Source organism: Belonocnema kinseyi, chromosome 6 (genome assembly GCF_010883055.1).
Source record: "Belonocnema kinseyi isolate 2016_QV_RU_SX_M_011 chromosome 6, B_treatae_v1, whole genome shotgun sequence".
Classification (NCBI taxonomy): Eukaryota; Metazoa; Arthropoda; class Insecta; order Hymenoptera; family Cynipidae; genus Belonocnema; species Belonocnema kinseyi.
The window spans coordinates 44,346,545-44,370,089 of record NC_046662.1 but is presented as its reverse complement, the minus strand read 5'-3'; the positions used below and the strand labels follow the sequence as shown (position 1 = coordinate 44,370,089).

The 23,545-nt window shown below is 26.8% G+C and overlaps 2 protein-coding genes across 5 annotated transcripts in view; one reads left to right on the top strand and one right to left on the bottom strand.

Annotated features, from left to right (window-relative positions):
- The window catches only part of LOC117174785 (lysophosphatidylserine lipase ABHD12), a 47,240-nt gene extending 40,805 nt beyond the window's left edge, over positions 1–6,435 (bottom strand). For 2 of the 4 annotated variants that reach the window (XM_033364150.1, XM_033364152.1), the window contains exons 1-2: positions 6,060–6,435; positions 5,486–5,704 (exon numbers count right to left, since the gene is read on the bottom strand). Coding sequence is in view for 3 of the 4 variants with exons in the window: in XM_033364152.1 (XP_033220043.1) it covers positions 5,486–5,556 (71 nt within the window). In the remaining variant the exon portion in view is untranslated. The remainder of the gene's footprint in view (positions 1–5,485; positions 5,705–6,059) is intronic. The other 2 variants (XM_033364151.1, XM_033364153.1) reach the window with 2 other exon arrangements.
- Positions 6,436–10,678: 4,243 nt separating this feature from the next.
- LOC117174845 (26S proteasome regulatory subunit 10B) overlaps positions 10,679–23,545 on the top strand; it is a 25,791-nt gene continuing 12,924 nt past the window's right edge. Inside the window, exons 1-4 of the mRNA XM_033364233.1 lie at positions 10,679–10,814; positions 11,045–11,124; positions 11,198–11,237; positions 17,239–17,375. Coding sequence (XP_033220124.1) covers positions 10,718–10,814; positions 11,045–11,124; positions 11,198–11,237; positions 17,239–17,375 — 354 coding nt within the window. The 5' untranslated portion in view covers positions 10,679–10,717. The remainder of the gene's footprint in view (positions 10,815–11,044; positions 11,125–11,197; positions 11,238–17,238; positions 17,376–23,545) is intronic.

The following is a 23,545-nucleotide window of genomic DNA, read 5'->3' as shown; positions in this document are numbered from 1 at the left end:
AACTCAGTCATTTACAGCGTCTCCTACTATATTCACACGGACATAGCCCTGTCATAGTATTGGACCGCATCTCGTTTCAGATCTGGGATCACTGGTTTCAGTTGTGACGAACTGATCGAAAGTATGTGATCGGACTTGGCCATCCGGTTTTCTTGTTTCCATGTATTGAGGGGGTTTCCTTCGTCTTCTGGTTTTACCTTTTCACCAGAGACATACGGCCATGTTCCGTTTTTAGTTAGAAGAGTCACCACTTGGATCTGCCAAGTCTCGTAGTTTTCTTTCGACAAGAGTTCGATCCGCATCGAAGTATAGGAGTTGGGTTGAGCTTGCGCCATCTCTTGACGCTCTCGAGTACTGTTGCGTACGTGACTTTTGTGGCGATGCTAATGGCGGACAAGATGTCTCTTGTATTGCTGAATTATTCGATCAGCAAGAGAATAAATTCCCACTCACGGCTAAAACACCAAAAACACAAACAACAAGGTTGGCTTTAGCAAGCGATGAAGATAAGCAGATTCATTTCACACGATTTGAATTACCGGTCACTATTCACGACGAGGCAAAATCACGCGCGTGAATCGAACAAATTCGTTCGCGTCGGTTTTGGTATTTCGTATAAGTCCAATCGATATTATTCGTTAATAGCGTCCCCTGGGCCCATAACCTGTTAGAGCAAGATCGGTGGGTACACGAAATTATGATTGAGAACCGAAATTAATATAAAACCGAATCTTATTCAGAATAGTACAAAAAGGTATGTGTGTCGTGTAACTGTTCACAGGCAACTGAACTAAGGGAGAATAGTGAAGTGTGTAGATGTGTGACTGTAATATGTATGTGAGGCACAGAGCTGTCCTCTATAGGAAATAGTTCATTTGAATATTATTGAAGGGCGCGGTTTGCGAATCCCAACACCAACAGGGCGAATTTTCTATCCAAAAAGACTAACTTTCAACAAAACAGTCGAATTTTCAATTACAAAATATGACTTTTCAACCGAATAATTTAATTCTCAACTAAACAATAGAATTCGTATTCAAAAAGTTGAATTTTCTTATTGGGATCTATTAATTCAGTTTGAATTTAAGCGATAAAAAACAAGCAAAAAGGTCAATTTTCTTGAAGTTAGCGAAAAAAGAAGAATTTAAAAAAAAAGGAAAGAGTGTGGCGATTTGGCAAAATTTTTCAAATTTCCGGTTCTTCCCGGTCAACTAAAATTATGATAATCACATTTGTCGCTAAAGAAAACCATTTTTGTTAAATCATGAAGTTCATTCAAAACATCCTTTAACACAACAGTACAAAAGATTGCAAAATAAATGAATTTTCAAATAAAATTATGAATTTTTCAACTGGAATAGTGGAATTTTAAACCAAACATATGAACTTTTAACTAAAATTGTGAATTTAACTGAAATACTTGAATTTTTAACCAAAACGATGAAAGTTCAAACAATAAGATTAATTTTCTAACCAACAGATTAATTTTCTACCCAAAAATACACGAATTTTAACAAAATATTTGAATGTTCTGCTAGAAAAAACGACGATTTTCAAGAGAAAATGACATTTTAATTTTTGGTTAAAAATTTTTTTTATCTTAACTGATGAATTTTCAACTAAAATATAGAATTTGTAACTGGAATGGTTGAATTTTAAACAGAAAAATGAGTTTTTCGAGTAAAACAATGAACCTTCAACTGAAATAGTTGAACTTTGAAACAAACAAAAAAATAATTTTTACTAAAAAAGATAAATGCATAACCAAAACTTAAATAATGAAGGTTGAAGTTAAGAAAATCAATGTTCAAAAAATAAAAATTTAACTATAAGGAGACAATTTTTCAATCAAAAATTGAATAATTAAATTTTGAGTCTAAAATAAATTTTTAACTCAGAAAATGAATTTTTAATACAAAAATAGTTACATTTTAGTTTTTAAAAACTGAATCAGTTGAACTTTCAATCAAAGAAACAAAATTCTACTAAAAAATATAAATTGTCAAGAAAAACTGAAATAATAAAGTTTCATTTTAAAAAAAAAGAAATGTTGAAACCAAAAGGACGAATTTTTTAACTAAAAAAGATCATTTTTCAACCAAAAATTAAGTAATTAAATTTTCAGTCCAAAAAGGAATGTTAAAAAAATCAATTTTTAACTAAAATTATGGAATATTCAAATAGAATAGTATTTTCAGTTCATGAAAAAAATTATTTTTTTATGAATTTATTTTTTATGTTGAATCTTCAATGAAAAAAAAAAATAATTTTCAAAAAAAGACTATGTTTCAACCAAGTAAATTTATTTATAACCTAAAAGATGAATTTTCAACTAAAATTATGAATATTTAATTGGAATACTTGAATTTTTTACCAAAATGAAGAATTTTTAAACAATGATATTAACGTTCAAAGAAAATATAATTTTCTATAAAAAAAGTCGATTTTCTACAAAAAAGCAGCTTTTTTCCAACAAAATATGTGAATTTTCTTTTTTTTTAATAGAAAAGGTCAATTATCAACTTAAATTTTCAGTTGAAAAAATTAATTTTCAACCAAAGTGATGAATTTTCAACTAAAATCATGAATCTTCAGCTGAAATAGTTAAATTTTATACCTACCAAAAATATGAATTTGCAACCAATAAGATTAATTTTCAAAAACAAAATAAATTTTGCACAAATTACATCAATTTTCAACAAAAAATAGTTTAATTTTCAAATAAAAAATATCAATTTTCAACTAAACAGTTAACTAATTCAATTTTTAGCTGAAAACTTAATTTTAAACAAAGCAGTTACATTTTTAAAAAGAGATGAATTTTCACTAAAAATGATAAATCTGTAAGTGAAATAGCTGAATTTTGTATCTACCAAAAATATGAATTTTAAACAAATAAGATTAATTTTGTAAAAAAAAGACGAATCTTCCATAAATTACATGAATTAAAAAAAAATAGTTTAATTTTTAAATAAAAAATATCAATTTTCAACCAAATAATGAACTTTATAAGAAAAGCGAAAATTTCCACCAAAACTAGAATAGTTGAATTTTCCGTTAGAAAATTAATTCTTAACCAAAAATAAAATCGGATTTTGAGAAAAATAGTTAAGTTTTCTACTTGATTAGTTCAATTTTAAGTGAAATAATTGACAATAAAAAATAGTTTTGTAACAAATAGTTTAGCTTTTAACTGCAAATAGTTAAATATTCATTATTTTAGTTGAAAATTCATTTTTTAGGTTATAAATAAATTTATTTTGTTGAAACATAAAGGGCTTTGTTAAAAATTAATTTTTTTTTATTGAAGCTTCATCATTTTAACTAAAAATTAATTTCTTTGGTTGAAAAATGAGCATTTTGATTGAAAACTTTTTTTTGTTTGGATGAAAATGATTTTTTTAAACCGAAAATTGAACAATTTTATTGAATATGTGTTTCTTTTTTGGTCGAAAATAATTTTTTTCTCAAACTGAAAATACTACTCTAGTTGAGTGTTCCATAATTTTAGTTAAAAATTGATTTTTTTAACATTCATTTTTGGACTGAAAATTTAATTAACTTTCGGTTGAAAAATGATATTCTTTATTTGAAAATTCGTCTTTTTTGTTTCAACATTGATTTTTTTTAATAAAACTTTATTATTTAAGTTCTGCTTGACAATTTATCTTTTTTAGTAAAATTTGGTTTCTTTGATTGGAAGTTCAACTGATTAAAGATTTATTTCTCTAATTGAAGAAAGAGCTATTTTATTGAAATTTTGTTGTTTTTTTTTCTTGAAAATAACTTTTTTCTTAAAATGAAAAAGAAAATACTACTCCAGTTGAATATTTCGTAATTCTAGTTAAATTTTTTTTTAACATTCATTTTTGGACTGCAAATTTAATTATTTAATTTTTGGTTGAAAAAATGATCTTTTTTTAGTTGAAAATTCGTCTTTTTTGTTTCAACATTGATTTTTTTTTTAAATAAAACTTTATTCTTTAAGTTTTGCTTGCTAATTTATCTTTTTTAATAAAATTTTATTTCTTTGATTGAAAGTTCAACTGATTCAGTATTTTTAAATTAAAATGTAACTATTTTCTAACCTGTTAAAAATGGATTTTTTTTATAAAAAAGTCAATGATACATTTTTATTAAATCAATATAAGTTTTTTTATATCTCAAAATTCAACTATTTGGTTGAAAATTTATCCTTTCTAATTGAAAATTAACTTATTTTGTTAAAAATTCAAGTATTCGAGTTCAATATTTATCATTTTAGTCGGAGATTCATCTTTTATGTTATAAATGAATTTACTTAATTGAAAAATAAACTCTTTTGTTGAAAATTAATTTTTTTTATTAAATATTTATTTCTTTGATTGAAGAATGAGCTATTTTATTGATTTTTTTAAATCACTTTTTTCTTAAACTGAAAATACTATTATAGTTGAATGTCCCATAATTTTAGTTAAAAATTTAATTTTTCTTAACATTCATTTTTGGACTGAAAATTTAATTATTTAACTTTTGATTGAAAAATGATCCTTTTTAGTTGAAAATTCGTCTTTTTTGTTTCAACATTGATTTTCTCGAAATAAAACTTTATTATTTAAGTTTTGCTTGATAATTTATCTTTCTTAATAAAATATGGTTTCTTTGATTGAAAGTTCAACTGATTCAATATTTTTAAACTAAAATGTAACTATTTTCCATTCTGTTAAAAATTGATTTTTTTTTATAAAAAATTAATATAATTTTTTTATATCTCAAAATTCAACTATTTGGTTGAAAATTTGTCTTCTTTGATTGAAGATTTTACCATTTTGTTAAAAATAAGTCGCAATAGTTGCAAATAGTTGCATTTTTTCAGAAAAAAAGGGTAAATTCCGAACGAAAAATGTAAACAAAAATTATATTCTAGTTCAGAAATATTTCCTCTTCAAATACTACTTCTACTATAAAAACTACTTGACATACTTTCTTTTTCTAAGATTTGGAAGTAGAAACTTTTAAATTGTGACGAATTTTGACTTTGATCTGATTTTTTAAATCTCCTTTCTTCTAAACCCCAATTTTAATTCTTTAAACAAATTTCCGTTCCAAATCAAATTATATTTCTTTACCGAAATTCCCTTTTCTAAATTGACAAAAATTATTAAAATAATAAAAACTTGAATTTTGCTACGATCTGAAGTAAATTTCCGCATTTTAAATTAAATTCCCGGTGAAGTCGCCAACCTGGTTTCTTTTATAACTTAAAACAAATAACGCATAAAACAATTTACACTTGAAATAACTCTTCCAATAAGTCAAATTTTTTAGTTTTTGTATACACTTTAGTGCAAAATCTAATAATAAAATAATTTTTTTTTTTAATTTGAAACATCTTCTGAGATCTGATAACATAATAATTAAACAATCCTAACCTTTTATTTATATTTCTTTCAAAGTCTATGTCTAAGAGTCAGAAAAAAGTGTAATTTAAAAAAGCAAGACTTACATTCCATGATGCCAAATATCAGCAGCGATGATGGGAACCATTGGAGTTAAAAGAAGAAAACTAGCCCGCATTTTTGTTAGTATAAACAATCAAGTTTATATCGAAGATTATTAAGTCAACTTTTCTCCTCAAATTGAGTATTTCACCGTCTTTCTTTAAAAGCTGTAAAATCAACTCTGTAATCGATTTGCAGGAGCACCATCAGCAGGAAATTGTCTCCTGTCAGTGGCAAAATACATCAAATGGAATGACTCAGCTCATAGCTTTGTTTTATAACTTCGGTGAATCATTTATCCAAACCTACCATTTTATTACTCTTAAACTAATACGAAAAAAATCAGACGTAACAGCGTCATCTGACAAGAAAATTAATTTAAAATACGTAATATTTTTAATATTTTTTTTTTACTTTTTAAATTTCGAAAATGGAGTTTTTAATAGCGGTATCAGATTTATTTCACAAAAGAAAGACATTCCTTTAGATGATTTTATAGTGGATTAAATTAATGGGACTTTTTGAGAACCATATAAAAGATGCATGCTTAATTATTAAAATAAAGAAAAATTATTGTACCTTTTTATGAAACGTTTTCTCAGCAGGATCCTGCGTACCATAATAAATTAATAAATATGGAATCTAGCAATGACACGAATATGTTCGCAAATGGTTTGAATGATAAATTACGAATGATCGGTACTGATTTAATTATGCATGAAAATCCTTTCTTGATAAAGAAAACTTTAATTATAACAAAAACAATACACTGGATGCTCCAAAATATTTAGGATTCGTTTTCCTTTGTTTAACTAATCTATTGACACTAGAAACTTATCGAAAGTGGGAAATAAATTTGAATCTCATCTGGTTTTTTGATTTAAATATTTCCAAATGACGATAGGAATTTATTTATAAAAATTAGAAGACTTATTTTATTAATAGTTACACAAAACAGGATAAAACACACGTACATAGATGGTCAACTCGGTTGGTTTTTTTGTTTTCTATTTATGTTATGCTCGTTTCACATGTTTCTTTGGTCACGTCACTTTCCAAGATGGCCACACATATTCATTTTTAGAAAAAGAATTTAATATTTCAAGTAGCGGTCAGTTTTTATTACAACCAGGGGGGTGTTTCCACCATAGGAAAAATTCATAACAATTACAAAATAAATATGAACAAACCTTTAAAATTATTTTTTCTTTATAGTGTATAGAATCAGGTAGTAAATGAGATTTATGTACTTACGTATTATTTTCTTTGATATAGGAAAAAAATGAAAAAAAAAAATATTATTATCAAATTATAAAATTTTCCAAATTTCAAATAACCACAAGATTTTTAATTGACAAAAAATAAAATCTCGAATTTAAAAATATCCGAAACTAAAATTCACCTACTTCAAAACCGATTTGTAAAATAAACGAATTATTAAATTCCCACAAATATTTCAATTGTCGAAATTTAGAACTGCTGAAAATAGTTAATTGATCATTAATTTATGAGCTATTATTATCATTATAAGTAAGGCAAACAATTTAATTAATCATTTATTCATAATTTATTAATTATTTGCGGCAAATTTTAAATTTCGTCAAACTTTAGCTTCGGGAATAGAAATATTTATGGGAATTTAACAATTCATTTATTTTATAATTCGGAAAATTTTTTTAACTTCTAATTTATGATTTTTTAATTCATTTTCTCGTTATTTTGTGTTAGTCCCGCATATTAAAACACTTTTAAATATAGTGATGAAGAACTCATTTTTTTTCATTGTCGTTTTAAAATATAATGCTACCATATCATAAATGTAATTATTATATCTATAGATGTTAAACAAGGAATATGATAAATCCTAAAATATTGTTTTCTATTACAATGAAATAACGAAATCCTAAATGTGATATTTTTTTAATCAATTAGACTTTGTAACAAAGATGAAATATTTAAAAATTTGTATGTCGTTCTTAAAGAAAGACCATTAACGAATATTTTCTTTATCTTTGACAACACTCAAATTAATCTAAAATTATTTTTCGAAATGGTATAATAAATCCAAGCTGAAATTAAATTCTGAGATTTGAGAACAAGAAAATAAGTATTATTACCTTGTTTTTAAATTTATGCAAATATAATTTTCATAAAGTTGTTGAGAAAATGTAAAAGATTTTAAAATACTAAAATTTTTAGTATTTCAGGCCTATCTAAAAAAAATCTATAAGATTTTAAAGAATTTTTTTCATAATATAGGATTTTACGAAATATTATGAAAAATTCGAGTCCTTTAGAAAATGTTTAAAACTTTTAGAAGTTGGGAAGGAATAAAAAAATATTAGATACATTTTGGAAAATGTTTCCGAGTTTTAAAATATTTGTAATATATTTAAAACGTCTTAAATTCCTAAAAATAATTTTAACTAACACGAATTTTTCTCAAAATTTATAAATATGATTCCAAATTTAAAAAAATTACCTTAAAGTCTTCTAAATTTTCCCAGCAATTTTAAGAAAATTTCACTTTTATAACCTGATTTTCATACCGAAGCGACAACTAATGGAAATTATTCGATAAAAAAACAGAAAAACACTATTAGAAAAATCCACCGTGCCATTTTCATAATAATTACATAAATAAAAAAAGTTACTACTATAGCGCCGCCGCATGGCCGTTTTCAACACATGAGCGATTTTCAACTCTCGGTGACGTAAAATTTGAATTTTCAAACAAGAAGATTAATTTTCTCAAAAAATGACACAATTTATTAACAAAATACATCAATTTACATCCTAATAGTTAAATCCTTAACTATAAAAAAATACAAATTCTCAACAAAGAAAAAAACCAAGTGTTTTTAAAAAAAAGTTAGATTTTCAACCAATTAGGACAATAAGAAAAAATAAGAGAATTCATACGCAAATAGGACAATTTTCTATTCAGAAAATTATTTTTTTAAATGTGGAACAGTTACATTTTCGGTTTAAAAAAATTTATTTTCAAAAAAAAAAAAGAAACAATTTTCATTATAATAGTTAAATTTTCTATACAAAAATTTATTTTTTACAAACAAATTGCATTTTTAACACAAAATATGAATTTGTAATCTAGAGCAGCAGTATTCACAATCAAAAAAAGAATTTTTTATCAAAATACATGCATTTTCAGGTAAAAAAATAAAGCAAAGAAATTTATTTTTAAACAAAAATATGAATTTGTAACTAACATGATTAATTTTTTTCCAAAAGGATGAATTTTCAATAAATTATTTGCATTTGTAACCAAGCAGTTAAATTTGCAATAAATTAATTCAATTTCAAACCAAAGCATGATTTTTTAACCAAGAAGAATAATTTTCTACCAAAAAGACGAATTTGAAATGAAGTAATTTAATTTTAAACCAAAGAAATCAATTTTCAATTAAAAAGTTGAATTTTCAACTAAAAAGTATACATTTTTAAACAAAAGTGGAATAGTTATATTTTCAGTTAAAAAATCAATTTCATTGACAAAAAAAGAAATGAATTTTTAATACAATAATTAAATTTTCAACCGAAGAGATGAGTTTTCAACTAAAATGACGAACTGTCAGCCAAAAGATTAATTTTTAACCAAGAGAATTTAACTTTTTACCAAGAAGATGAAGTTTTAATAAATTACAGTTTCCACTTACATTTCCTATTTTGTTTAAGTTTCTACCAAACATATTAACTTTTAACCGAGAAAATAATTTAATTTTTAGCATAAAAAAAACGAATTCTCAAAAAATAAATATTTATGTTTGTATTTAAAATAAATCTTTTTGTTTGTACTTTCAAACGTCCTTTCTGATAGACAATAATGCTATATTTCTTATGAAATTCAGAACCGCACCACAATAATATTACTTTTTAACAAAGTATTATAAGTTTCAACAAAATAAAAAAAAATGCAACGAAAAATTAAATATTGGATATCCTAACCAAAAAATTTGGCTATTTAAGAAAAAGACATTTGAATTTAAACAAAAGATACAAATCTTGAATGAATTAGTAAATTTCCTCAAAATAAATGAATTTGCAGCTGAAAGAAAAACATTGTAACCAAAAATGAAATAGTTCAGTTTTCAGTAACAAAAATAATAATTTTTAACCAAGAAAAAGAAGGTTTGAAGAAAATGCTTACATTTTCTACCAAAAATAATAATTGTTCAATAAAAAAGGATGGATATTCAAACAGTGAAATTATTTCTCTACCAGAAAGTTGAGTTTTTAATAAAAGAATTTATTTTGTGACAAAAAAAATATTTTTAACAAAATAGAACCTTTTTAATAAACGAAATGAGTTTTTAACGAAAATAAATGAATTTGCGAACAAACAAAATTATTTTTTATACAAATTCAATTTTCAAACAAATAGTTAAATGTTTAAAAAAAAATATCAATTTTTAAGAAAATAAAAACGAATTTGTAAAAATTAGTTCATTTTGAACCTGAAAATAATCTTTCAAACAAAATATTAATTTTTATCCGAAAGAGACGAATTTTCATCCAAATGGTTCATTTTTCGACTCAAAGAGGCGAATTTTTAACCAAAAACGGAAAAAATAATTGTTCAGTTAATCAATTTTTAACGAAAAAACTTAATTTCATCAAAATATATTCTTTAATCAAAGAGATGAATCTTCAACCACAACGTTAAACGTAATGTTGATATTTCATTATAAAAAATATTTTAAATTAAAAGCCGTGGAATTCAACCCAAAAGGATGAGCTTTCAACAAATCATGTAATTTATCAAATAAAAAGATCAGTTTTCAATCAAAAAAATTTCATCTAAAGAGAAGAAACTTCAAAAGATACATTTTTGATTAAAAAAAACAGTTGAATTCAACAAAAAAGAGACGATTTTTCTCTAAACCGTTTGTTTTTTAATTTTTAAATATGGATGTTTTTAGTTTTTGACTGTACTTGAAATATTAAATTTTTTGTTTTCAAACTGAATAACTGTCCCCTTGTCCCTATTTTACAAATGAACCATAAACGTTTATTAATAATTTGTAAAATAATCGCAGTTTCAAATACTAAATTTGAATTTTCGCAGTACTCAGAACCGAACAGATCGCGCACTCTGGTGAGTGGTAAACTACTCGTTCGTGAACCATGCAAACTGACCTTAAAATGCCATTTTGAGGATGGGAAAGAGGGTCTAGAAAGTTTTATTCATAGACCGTTATACAGCAAAATAAGTGAAAATGGCGGCCGCTGTCGATTCCGTGAGAGAAAAAGGTCTTCAAGATTACAGGAAAAAACTCCTGGAACACAAAGAAGTCGAGTCTCGCCTAAAAGAGAGTAAGTTTTATTCATATTATGCAACTTTTCATGTTTATTTCGCTTCATTCATGTGACGTCCAAACCTAACCTGTTGTGTCACCATCGTCTTCTCATGAAAATATAACAATAATCGATCAAAGAAAACAATAACTTTTGCTGTATTTTAGAATTTTGTCGATTTTTCAGCAGTCTCTTTTACTTTTAATGTCTCTCTGGAAAAAGTGCTAACGAAACTTATGTTATTTTAGTGCGAGAGCATCTAAAAGATCTTACGAAGCAGTATGACAAGTCCGAAAATGATCTCAAGGCATTGCAAAGCGTTGGTCAGGTGTGTGAATATTTTCGTGAATTTTATACATGATTGAAAATAGAGAAGAAATTTATTTATAATTTTCTTTCAGATCGTGGGAGAAGTTTTGAAGCAACTGACAGAAGAAAAATGTAAGTGTTCCAATAAATTTTTTAATTTTTAATATTAATTTTATGTCACTGCAAAATAAGAATTTAAGAAATTAAATTCAGAATAAACCAGTAATGAGATTCATCTCAAATTTCCAAAATTTAAATCTTACTGCGAAATTCTTGGAAAGTAAAAAAAGGACCAAGAATTCTTTCGAATTTTTTGGAATTCAATCACAATTTCCAAATGAACTTTAATTGAATTTTTAATTAAAAAAAATATATTTATTATTATATATATGTTACAAAAAATATACATTTTCTTATTTCTAATTTTTTTAAAAGAACTTTTGAATTTTACATTGGTTAATAATAAAAACAACAATTTTATTCTTAACTTTATGATCCAATGTTTCAAAATTTATTTATTATATTCTTAACATTTTACTAAACAATAATTTGTAAGCTTTTTCACATATCCAAAGAGATGAGAAAATTAAAATTATGGACAAAATTTAGAATATCTTAATTATTATTTAAGCTTTTATTTTAACGCAATTTTCTAATTTTTGCAAAATTAAAAAAAAAAAATTAGGAATACTTTAAAATATTTCCAAGTTTCAGAAAGATTCTAAAATAATAAAAAATTTAAACAAAATATTGATTTTTTATGATATTTGAATGCAATTTTAATGCTTTGAAGAAGTTTGAAAGGTTTTAAGAAATTTTTAAAAATATTTTAAACCATTTCAAATGATTTCCTAAAATTTATTAACACAATGTAGAAGATTTTAAAGCAAATTTTATTTTATTTTGCAACATTTAAAAGATTTAAAAAAATAATTGAATAAGTTTAAGATATATTTAGAAGTTTTAAAAAGATACAGAAATAATTTTTAATTCAAGAAGTTATCAAAAAATGTATTTTTTATATGAAAGCAATTTTAAAAACGTTTTCAAAATATTTCCAAACTATTTTTTTTAATTTTCAAAAAAGAATCTTGAAGATTTCAAGGCAATTTTTTAATTTTACAGAACTTTTTAAAATATTTCGTAATAATTATAATAATTTTTAAAAATATTCAGATTTTTTTTTAATATTGAAAATTTGATATGATTTAAAAAAAAACTTAAAACAAAACTTGGCTTTTTGAAGATTTCAAAATAAAAAAGGGTTAATTCGAGACAGTTTAAAAGTTATTTAGGAATTTGGAAAGTTTTTAATACATTAAAATCATTTTTAAACTTTAAAAGATTTCCAAAGGTTGATCAAATATTTTACAAGATTTTTCCTAACTTTAAAGAGTCCTAAATGTTTTTTTAAACTGATTTAAATTTTTCCTAAAATTGTGTCAACTCTTATAAAACAAAAACTTTTGTTGAATTTTGTAGATTTTTTTTACCTATCTGAAATGTTTCAAAATCCTTTTAAATTTTTTCGAGAAACTTAGTGAAATTATATTTATGTAACCTTAAAGCAAATAAACAATAGAACTTCAAAAATAAATAGTTATTAGAAATTTTTATTTTGTATTAAAAATTATCGTTTCCTTCAAATTATAATTTTTCTAAATTTATTTTTTACTGAAAAATCTGTCATGTTTGAAACTACGACAATTACGTTGAAAATTCTTCTTTTTGGTTTTAAAATTCATCTGTTTTGGTAGCAATTTAATATATTTTATGAAAATTGTAACTGTTTACTTTAAATCTTTTTTGTACGAGGATTCAATTATTTTGTTGAAACTTCATCTTTTTGGATGAATTCAACCCTTTTTTATTGAAAATTTATCTCTGCTTGAAAGTGTAACTTTTTTTTTTTTTTTTTTTGAAAATTCGTCTTTTTTGGCAGAAAATTAATCTTCTTGTTTACAAATTCATCTTTTTGTTTGAGAACTCAATTATTTTATTAATTTTTTTAAATAATTAAACTGGTTTTGATTTAATATTAAGGTTTTTTTAAACTGAAATATAAACAATTACATTTTTAGTTCAGAATTAACTTTTTTGTGGAAAATTCGACTATTTGGTTAAAGATGACTTTTTATTGTAATTTAGATTTGACATCTGAAATTTTCAAAAATCTTTTTGAATTTTTTTAAAGAGCCTTAGAATAATTATGTTTATATTTTGCAGTAAACATTATTTTTTACTTAAATTGAAAAAATACACGCGCGATTGATGATTTGTAAGTTGCCTTATTTTTGTCTCTTTGTATTTGTTTTATTTTTTGTAATTTAGAATGGAGACCGGAGTTTAAGACATTTTTTAGAAGAAAAATCTATCAAATTACTTGAAATATCACAAATTTCATATTGATATAATGCAATTTAAAATAAGTTTGATGTCCACTTTTTAATGAATTTTAAACAATTAAATAGTAAAAGCGTTTAAAATTGAAAATTTGGTATAAAAACTTTTTAAGTTGATCAGTAAATTATAGATTCAGTCTTTATAAATTGAATAGTATCGATTCGAAAGCCTGTGTTGAACAAATGTGAACGCCCAATTGAAACTTTGTAAACTAGTTTCAATTTTGAAATAACTTCAAATTAATAGATTCATATAATTAAACCTTTTTTATTCAATTGTAAACATTATCAAAAATTATTTCATTAAAAAATATTATATTTTTAACTCATTTAATTAAAGAAAATAACAATTGTGATTATTTGCCAATATTCGACTGTTCATTTGAAATAATTAATTGTAAATTAAATACTCAGAACTAACCAATTTGAAACTAAATTTTTTGAAATAACCGTGAATTTTTAGAGTTTCAAAGTGCTAAATTTAATCTTTGCAAGTTACAATTTTAATTGTTCAATTTTTCAAATATTTAATTGGTAAATTAATGTGTTGCATTTTTATGTATAAAAAACAGGGTGGCCGCTGGAACGGGAATTTAATGAGACTGGGTAAAACCGGGAAATGACAGTAAATTTATTTTTTGACCGGGAATTTGACAAAATTTTGAGACTAAAAATTTTGTCCAACTTTGATTTCAACCGTTTTTAAAATAATTTTTCAAATTGTGATATTTTAAATTATTATATCATTCATTTAGTTTATAATTTTTAATTCGAAAATCTTTTACTTTAAAATTTACCATTCTAGATTTTAACTTTTAAAAGCATATATTTTAATTAAAGAAATTTAAAAACGCAGTTTTAAAGGCTTAAAAAATTAAAAATTAGAAGTTTTTAAAATCGAAGTTTTTTTTAATAAAAAACAGGGTAGTCGCCGGACCGGCAATTTTACGAATTTTCAGAAGAAAAATCTGCCCAGGTTCGATTTTAATAGGTTTTAAAATAATTAACGTGCAGTTTTGAAGATTTAAACAATTAAAATTTAAAAACATTTGGAGTTGAAATTTTTTGTTAAAAACCAGTTTTATTTTATCAACTGTAAATATAAATAAATAAATAATTTTTTTAATGTATCTGTACTGTAAGTATAGAAATCTGAAGAATAATTAATTTGACCAAACAATTCTAGATCCGTTGAAAGTGTGAGAATTTCCACATTGTAACTATTTCAATCCGAAAGTCTTGAAAAGAATTGAAATTAATATATCTTTTATTACGATAATTTTATTTTTAAATAAACTTTCATGATTTATCAATAATATATTTTTAATTCAGAGTTTCAGGTCTTCCTTTATATTATTTTTTATATTAAATTTAATAAATCAATTTATTAACATTTTATTTAAAAATAAATCCATAATAATATAGTCATAATTAAAGGTTTTTATTAAATTTGAAATATTGTGAGTCTAAATTATATAATTTTTATCCCATTTAATTTGCAATTTCTTAATGTAGAAAAAGAATAAGTATTTAATATTTAGCAATATTTCACTGTTAATTTAAGACGAGTAAACTGAAACCAAATATTTAAAAGAAAACAATTTGAAACTGAATTATTTTACATAGAAAGCTTTGAATCTTTAGATTTTGGAGGAACTTTTAAACTTTTAGCGTTAAAATTTTAATTAGTCTATTCAAAAAGTGTTTAATTTTCAAGTGAAATTCTTAAATTTTGACGCATATTTAACGATTGAAAACTTATTATTTGTAGAAAAAAATTTGATAAATTTTAAGAGATATTTACAAGTTTTGAAGAGATTCAAAATTAATTAAAAACTTGAAATTATTTCAAGTAATTTAAACAAAGTATCTATAATTTTTTCAGAACTTCTAAATATATTTTAAAATCTTCCATTTTCTTTGATAATTTTTGAAATCTCATTAAATCTTCTTAAACTTTTTGTTACAATAATTTTTCAATGTGAAAAATCATTTTTAATTTTCCTAAGAATCTTCAGAAATTTTTTTATTATATTGAAATCATTCTCAATTCTTAAAAGAATTTTTTGTTTGAAATCTGCAAAAATCTACATTTTATTTTTAATTCAGTTGTAAGTATTCGAAATTATTTCAAGTTCTAAATTTAATTCGAATCTTTTTAAAACTTTTAAGTATCTCTTAAAATTACTCTAATATTTTGACAAATAATAAGTGTTCTATTATTATTTATAAATTCAAATTCAATTTTTTTTTTAATTTGCAGGATTTTCTAAAAGTTATAGAAAAAATTCGATTCATTTTGAAATATATTTAAAAGTTCCGAAAAAATTCAAAAATTATTTTGAATTTGGAAAAATTTAAAACCACTTCTAGATTTCTCAAGATTTTGAAATAAAATTTTAAAGCTTTTAAAGGATGCCTAGACTATTTAAAATAAAAATAATTCAAGAACTGTTAATTTAAAAAAATTACTTTTCCATTTTTAATGTGTCTAGTTAAAAATTACTTAAAATAATATAATATTGAAAATTTTTTAAAGTTCATTGCTTGATTCTTTAATTTAGACTATTGAAAATTTTAACGTGGAATTAGATTTTTGGAACTTAATCTAAATGTTTGAACTCTATAATTGATCAAAGTTCTAAAATTTGCAGTTTATTTGCATTTTATTTAACATTTTTTAATTGAAAAGTGTTAGTACCTGCCATTTGGTACTTGTAAATTTTTGAGCATTTGAATACACAATTTTTGAATTGAAAACTTTTAAACTTCAATTTTACAAGTTTGGAATTCAAGTGTTCCGTTTTGAATGCTTTAATTTGTTGTTTATTGCTCATTACTTTATATGGAAAAATGTTTAGAATATAGTTTGATTTTTTAAATTTCATTGGCCGTGAAAAATGTTTTCAAACCGGGAAATGACCATGAATTTGTTTCTCCGATTAAAACGGCCATCCTAAAAAAATAATCAATTACCAGTTTTAAACGCATAAAAATAAAGAAAAATTTACTTCTAATTTTAAAAGTGTTCAGGATAAACAAAATTTTTGTTTCCTTCAGGCTTCATGTTTCTATCTTAAAATCGTTAAAAACGGTAAAATTTTAAATATTTACAAATTTATTGTTTCAGTTTTCAATTGAAAGCATTGAAAGTGATAGCATGGATTGTTATGTTTTAATCAAAAATCTTTTAACTCAGTTTATAAAAGTTTAAGATTGAAAATTTTGCAGTTTAATCGTATTTCAATTAAAATTATTCAATTTAAAACTGGTAGAACTTTCATTCAATACGTGTAAATTTTCGAGTTTTTTAATTGAAAAATTGTTAAGCTTCAATTTTTAAAGTGTAAAATAAAAAAAAACAGTTTCGCTTTGAGTGCTTTAATTTCCAGTTCAGTTTTTATTGTTAAAAGTAAAAATCTTTTCAGCTCTAAGAGTTCGATTTTTTAATTTGTAATGGCCATGAAAAATCGTTATGAACCGGAACAAAGCCGGTATTTTTTCCCCTCTTTTTTGTTTGTTCGATTTATTAAATAAGTATAGGAATTTAGATTTAAAAGAGTATTTGGCCCAAATTTTATCGTTAGATTCTTTTTTTTTTACTGTCCAAGAATTTCGTAGCTAAATTTGAATGTTTAATTTTCTTTTTTAATATTGTCGTTATATTCTTGTTTCTTTTTTATTTTAAAGAATTTTAGAGTAAATTTGCAAAATATATATTTAAATTTCAGTCATTGTAAAAGCCACCAATGGACCTCGTTATGTTGTGGGATGCAGGCGTCAATTGGACAAAAATAAATTAAAATCGGGTACCAGAGTCGCTTTAGACATGACTACACTCACAATTATGCGATATCTGCCACGCGAGGTAAGATTTGAACTTAAAAAATAATAAACAGGTCCGAGAAATTGAGAAAATAACCGGGATTTTTCTCTCGAATGGACTAATATGCAAATGAAAAGTGGTTTCATACATTTCATTGCTCTAATTCTAAGTTGGGACAGGAGAATTAAGTAAAAAGATATAATTTCAACTTTGAAATACAGAATTTTCTTTAAAAAATTATAATTCTGAAGAGTTATAAACAAAATTCAAATATAGAATTACAATTATTCTGACTTGAAATAGAGAATTTTCAAAAAGAATGTTAATTTTCGTGAAGAATTATAGTTGTTACTTTGTGAGAAGGAATTTTAGCATAAAAAATTATCATTTTGAGTTTGGGAAAGAGAATATTTGTAAAGAAATATATTTTTTACAATTGGGACAAAGAATTTTTTAAAAGGATTATAATTCAGTGTAGAATTAATTATTTTTATTTTAAGCTTACGGCGTAACAGAAAATTTCGCTATGAATTATAATTTTAACTTTAGGAATAGGGAATTTGTTCATGGAACGAAAATTTTTGCAGAGTTTAGTCTGATTTAGAAGAATGGAATTTAAAAAATCTCTGTTTTAAGTCCGAATTCTTCATACTTTGAAACTTCCCTCTTGCAAATTTTGCATAAAAGAAGTTGCTTTATTTTTTAAATTATAATTAAAAATGTTGCAAATAAATATAGTTTAGACGGGGAAGAAACCAATAAAATATTTAAAAAAGCCAGTAAAGAGATATATTTTTCAGTTTAGAATGGGTAATTTTTTTAAAGAATTATAATTTTGTCTTGAAACAGGTAATTTTTAACATGAACGGGACATTTTTTTAAATAATTCAATTTATTCTCTCTCATGTATGCCCTGGTGGGTTTTTACATATACAATATAAATATACAGCAGTATAATATAATAAGCCGCTTATAAAAATTATGTGACTCAGAATATTCTAATTTTTGCACAAATATAGCATATCCGCGCTTATTTTGTATTTCTAGTTTTAATTCTAATTCTGCATCACAATTTACACTTTCTTTTGCACATTTTTCGAAGCCTCTTGCATATCCGCAGAGCTCTGAGCTCGGTTCTCTTTTCAGAACTTTTGTTAATTTCTGACTAATTTCCATTTCCGGGTTTTCATTTAACTATGTATCAAACCCTCTGACCAAATCCTCACTGATTAATCTCCTTGCGTTTTTATATACCCAAATGTGGCCAAGATTTTCCTCTGATGTTCCCTACAATCTACATAATGTATTTTCATAACCTTTATTTCCTGTTTTACCCACATTTCCGCATCTTAACCTCGCCCATTGTTCCTTCTTACATTTACCGTTTATCCTATTCGAGTCCCAATATTCCTCCCTTTGAAATCCATCTTTATACGTCTTATATAATACACAGTAGTTTGACCTATCAACTTTCCCCAATCTATTTAAATTTCAAGTTCTATTTTTTTTAAACACCTCGTTCTAGATTATTTTCAATTTTACTTTCATTTCCTTGGTTTCTCATTGCTTTTTTCAACACTTCTCCCCACTTTGATGGCATATTATTCGCAATACCTCGCAATTCTGCCATTAGACATACCTTAGTTAGTCTGTCATCTCCCATCCTTAAAATTTCTAACGCATATCTACTTGCCCTTCTTCTTGCCTCTATTTCCAAACTTCTTCTACCTGCTTCCATTCTCCAAATATAATTGAGAGTGTTCCTATCTAATCCCATAATGATTTTCACATATCTACCTTGTATTCTTTCCATTACTTCCTTTCTTGTCCATCCCCATAGCTCCATCTCATACAGTAATCCTGCCTCACCCAAAATATTTAACAAGTAAAGTCTTCTTCCATATAATTTCCATTCTTCACCCTCCTTGATCCCCCCCCCCCCCTCCTTACGAAATACCATTATTTTTGTCTTGTTAACATTCATTGAAAGCTTATTTTTATTGCTATATTTTTCTAAAGTTTTGAGCATTTCGTTACACCTTCTGGAAAGTCAGCTACTAAACTTAAATCATCTGCAAATTTTAGTGCATATACTTTGGTGTTTCCTATCACTGTGCCTCCTTCCTTCTTTCTAATCCATTCATCCCCCATGTCTTCAGTAAAAATGTTGAAAAGTGTTGGGCTTAATGGGCAAAACCCTGTCTTACCCCTCGCTCCGTTCTAAAACTCTCTGTAATTCCCTCCTCTGTCAGTACTTCATTTTGCGTCTCCCTGTACATATTTTTAATCATTGTCAACATTCTACCCTTTAGCCGAGTTTTTTCTAGTTTCTGCATTAAAATGTCCGTATCTACTAAGTCGAAAGCTTTTTTAAAGTCCACAAAGGCCACGTATAGCCTGATTTTTTTTGTATAGACCTTTTTTCTCTAACCACCCTCTGATTCTTTCATCCATAATTTTGGCTAGAACTTTGTACCCTGTATCCAGTAGTGATATTCTTCTATAGTTACCTGTGTCCTCTTCATCTCCTCCCTTGAAAATAGGAACAATTCTCGCTTTCTCCCATCCTTTTCCTATAATTCCTGCCCTCCACATTCCACTAATAGATCTATGCATTTCTTCAAACCAGGATCTCGGTAAGCCTTGTATGAATTCAATAGTTACTCCATCCTCCCCAGGAGCTTTCCCTTTCTTCATTCCCCTCACACAGTTCGCTACTTCCTCAAAACTTATTTCTCTATTCAATTCTACTTCCTGTTCCATGCCTCTAATAACTTCTGAAAATGAATTTTCCACTTCCCTTTTTTTATCTTACCGCCCCTTCTTCTTTTCCGAGGTTTAAAATTACCTATTGCTCTCCAAAACTCACTCATGCTCTTACTTATAACTGTTTAATTTTCGCTCTTTCTCTATGCAATATTTCTCTATCCTCGTCTCTCTTTGCCTTAAGAAATTTTTTTTAAAACCCCCAAACTTTCCGTTTTTGTATTTTGATATCGTCTTCATAATAATCCCCATTATTTCTTTTTGTACCCAATCTAGTATTTGTCTTTTTTTCTAATCATACCTACCTTCTCATCCGCATTTTTTATGTTTAGTATTATTTCTTCCCATCTATCCGCCCAACCTATACCTTTGGCAGGCTACTCTCATAGATTTTCCATGGCCTTTTCAAAATCTTTAAACTTTCCCAGATCCCACACTAATTGTGTTTCCTCCTCGTAACCTTTTTTTGCCTGACAAGACGTTTTCTCCTTGTTTCCTACCTCAATATTCAATTTGAAAGTTACTGGTAAATGATCTGATTCGATTCTTGGTTCTACTTTTATTTCTTTAACCACCCTACTCTCTTCGTTATCCAATGAAATCACGTAATCAAGACCCGAGTTCACTGCTCCGCCGATATGAGCAATTTCTTTCCGTCTGCACTTAAATGCGAGTCTTCCGAAAATCTTACATTGTTATATTCCTCCTCTGATTAATTTTCTTCCAAATCTACTCAACTTTGCTCATGACCTATTCTTGCGTTCCAATCTCCTACTAATATTATATTTTCCCTTTTGCTTATAATATTCTCTATAATTAACTTTAGACTACTTATCACTTTTGAAACTCCGACATTATTATAAAGTGTTACAATATTTACCCATTGGTTATCGTCTTTTATATTGTCGCCTTTGATAATTAAGCCGTATTCCCACTCACTCACTTGTAAACCCTGACATAAATTATTTTTTATTCCCACTAATTGTCCCCCTTTCGCCCTACCTTTTTTATTTTCTCTCACCGCCGACTTCGCATTCCACAAAAAATTGTTGGCCAATTTAGCAAACACTGATTCTTCTCTTTCTCGTTCCAGCCATATCTCTTGTAGAACTATGATGTCGAACTCCTTCTGTTTCACTCCAGTAGTATTTTTTATTTTCTAGCTGTCATTTCATGTAACTCATACATGCTACCTCATTATTTTTTCTCGCCTCTTCCACCTGATTTTGTATCCAGCTCTGGATTTCCTTCTCTCGATCTGTCAAGTCGTCACCTATGATGATTTTACTAACTTTGAATCTATTCTTTCTCTCCATCAGTCTTCTTTTTGTTTTCCAGGAATCCAATCTCACTAGTATTCCGTCACTAATCACTCTCACTGCTATGATTTTTATTTCAACTCCTGTTCTCTCTCGAATTAGACTCTGAATTTCTTTAGGCAGATTTCTCCCAACTGCTTCAAAACCCCTGACTATAATTGAGATTTTATTGAGATTTCTCTCCTCTAATTCCCTTAAAAGCTCCTCTCTGTCAAGTGTTTTTGGTACAGTGTTACTTTCTTTTGAATTAACCCTCGCCAATTCTTCAAAGCCAACCAACCAATTGTTGTTTACCTCTTGAAGTTCGATCCTCTCATTGTTCGATTCATATCTTATTGATAGCCCTTCATTAGTGGAAGTAATATTAACTTGTGGCTCCTCATCCTCACTGCCGACATTTGATTCAGTGAGCTCTATATTACCTTTTCTATTGGTTGGTGACACGTTAGTCCAACAAGTTAGAGGAACTTACTGCTCTGCCAATTTCTCGCTGAGAATGTTTATTTTGTCTCCTAAAGTCTGTTTCTCCTTAATCCAGTTTTCCTCTTTCTCGCGGTATTCCTCGATGAACGTAGCTGCAACATTCCATCTCGCATCTTTTATATTTTCCTCCTGAATAAGTTTCTTTAAAGCACTGACTTCTTTCGACATTTTTTCCAGTTCTAAGTTTACTTTACTGTCCCACCAGTTATTCAAAATGTCGTTTATAAGGACTGTAAAATCAATTTTTTCACTCACTTCTATTTCATTATTCTGATCTAAAGCCGGTTTCATGGAGAATTGTTGTTTGATCTTCTTATCACCATTTTTCTTCTTCGCCGGTTTCTCCGGTGTACTCAAAAAATTCCTCAATGCTTGTACACTCTTCTTAGATTCTGTTTTTAATTTACTTGCATTAAGCCTGGTCTACAATCATCGAAAACAGCGCGTCGCGGCACCGCAAGCAAGCGCCGCGCCGCAAGTAATAGAGAGCGAAAAATTGGTTCCACTCAACTTTTCGCGCTGCAACCGTCTCGCGTGATGACGCGTCGGATGTCAGAGGACCAATCAGAGCGTTTCATCACATAACCTCGTACAACCACACGTTTGTGGCATCGTCGACACTGAGTTCGAGTGATTTTGCTTTGCATTTGTCTCGATTTTTTTGTTGGTTTGCTGTGTTATGTGAGAAGCATTTAAAAGCATTTAAAATTAAAGAAAAAAAACTGCAAAAGAGCAAATTGCGGGTCAGAGGGATCCATTGTAGGGGCGAAAAATATTTGTCTGTCAAAGCACGACGAGAAAACAGTTCATTTAATAGTAAGCTCTGATTGGCTGCCGCAACAGCGCCACTCGCGACCACTGTAGACGGCTATTCCTTGCGTTCGATGCCGCATCGCATCGCCCCTTCTAATTTTCTTTTCTCGGTCGTCTACTTCCATGGCTTCAGCTGTTTCGTTTGCCTCTCCGTCTGTCGTGTATCCATCTTGCTCGGTCTCTCTCGTCTCCACCGTTTTACTTTTTCTCACTCATAACCTCCCTTTTTGGCGCTATGGCCTAACTTCGAACTCTCTACTAAAAAATAAGGGCATTAAGCCTGCACTTCACTCTCACAGTATCTTATGACTCTAAAGTACACTAACACATCACTCCAAAAGCTTTATTGTCTTCAAAGACGAGAAAAATTCAAAACAAAAAACAGCCCGACTCGGTAACGCGTTTATTCTCAACCGATGCCCAGCGGCGTGTCCGCACTCACTGCGGACTCCGCAGTGATCACAGATTTGAAACGAGATGCGGTCCAATACTATGACAGGGCTATGTCTGTGTGAATATAGTAGGAGACGCTGTAAATGACTGAGTTGCGCGCGCAACCCATTTCTCCTCTTCTGAATTTGAAAACTCGAAGATGCACGATTGCCGGTCAGAGCACTTCGGCGATTCTATTTATATATCTATCTGCTAACAGCTATGAGCTAACTGCTTTGAAATAAATTCAGGAGATTGTGATTTTAATATTTCCAGATTTCGATGCTGACGATGCTGATGATTTGAATAGATCGCGCGCCTCTTGATATGCGTATATTTGGAGGTTATGTTATTTCATGTATAAAATATAAATTATATAAATATTAATACTATTATATA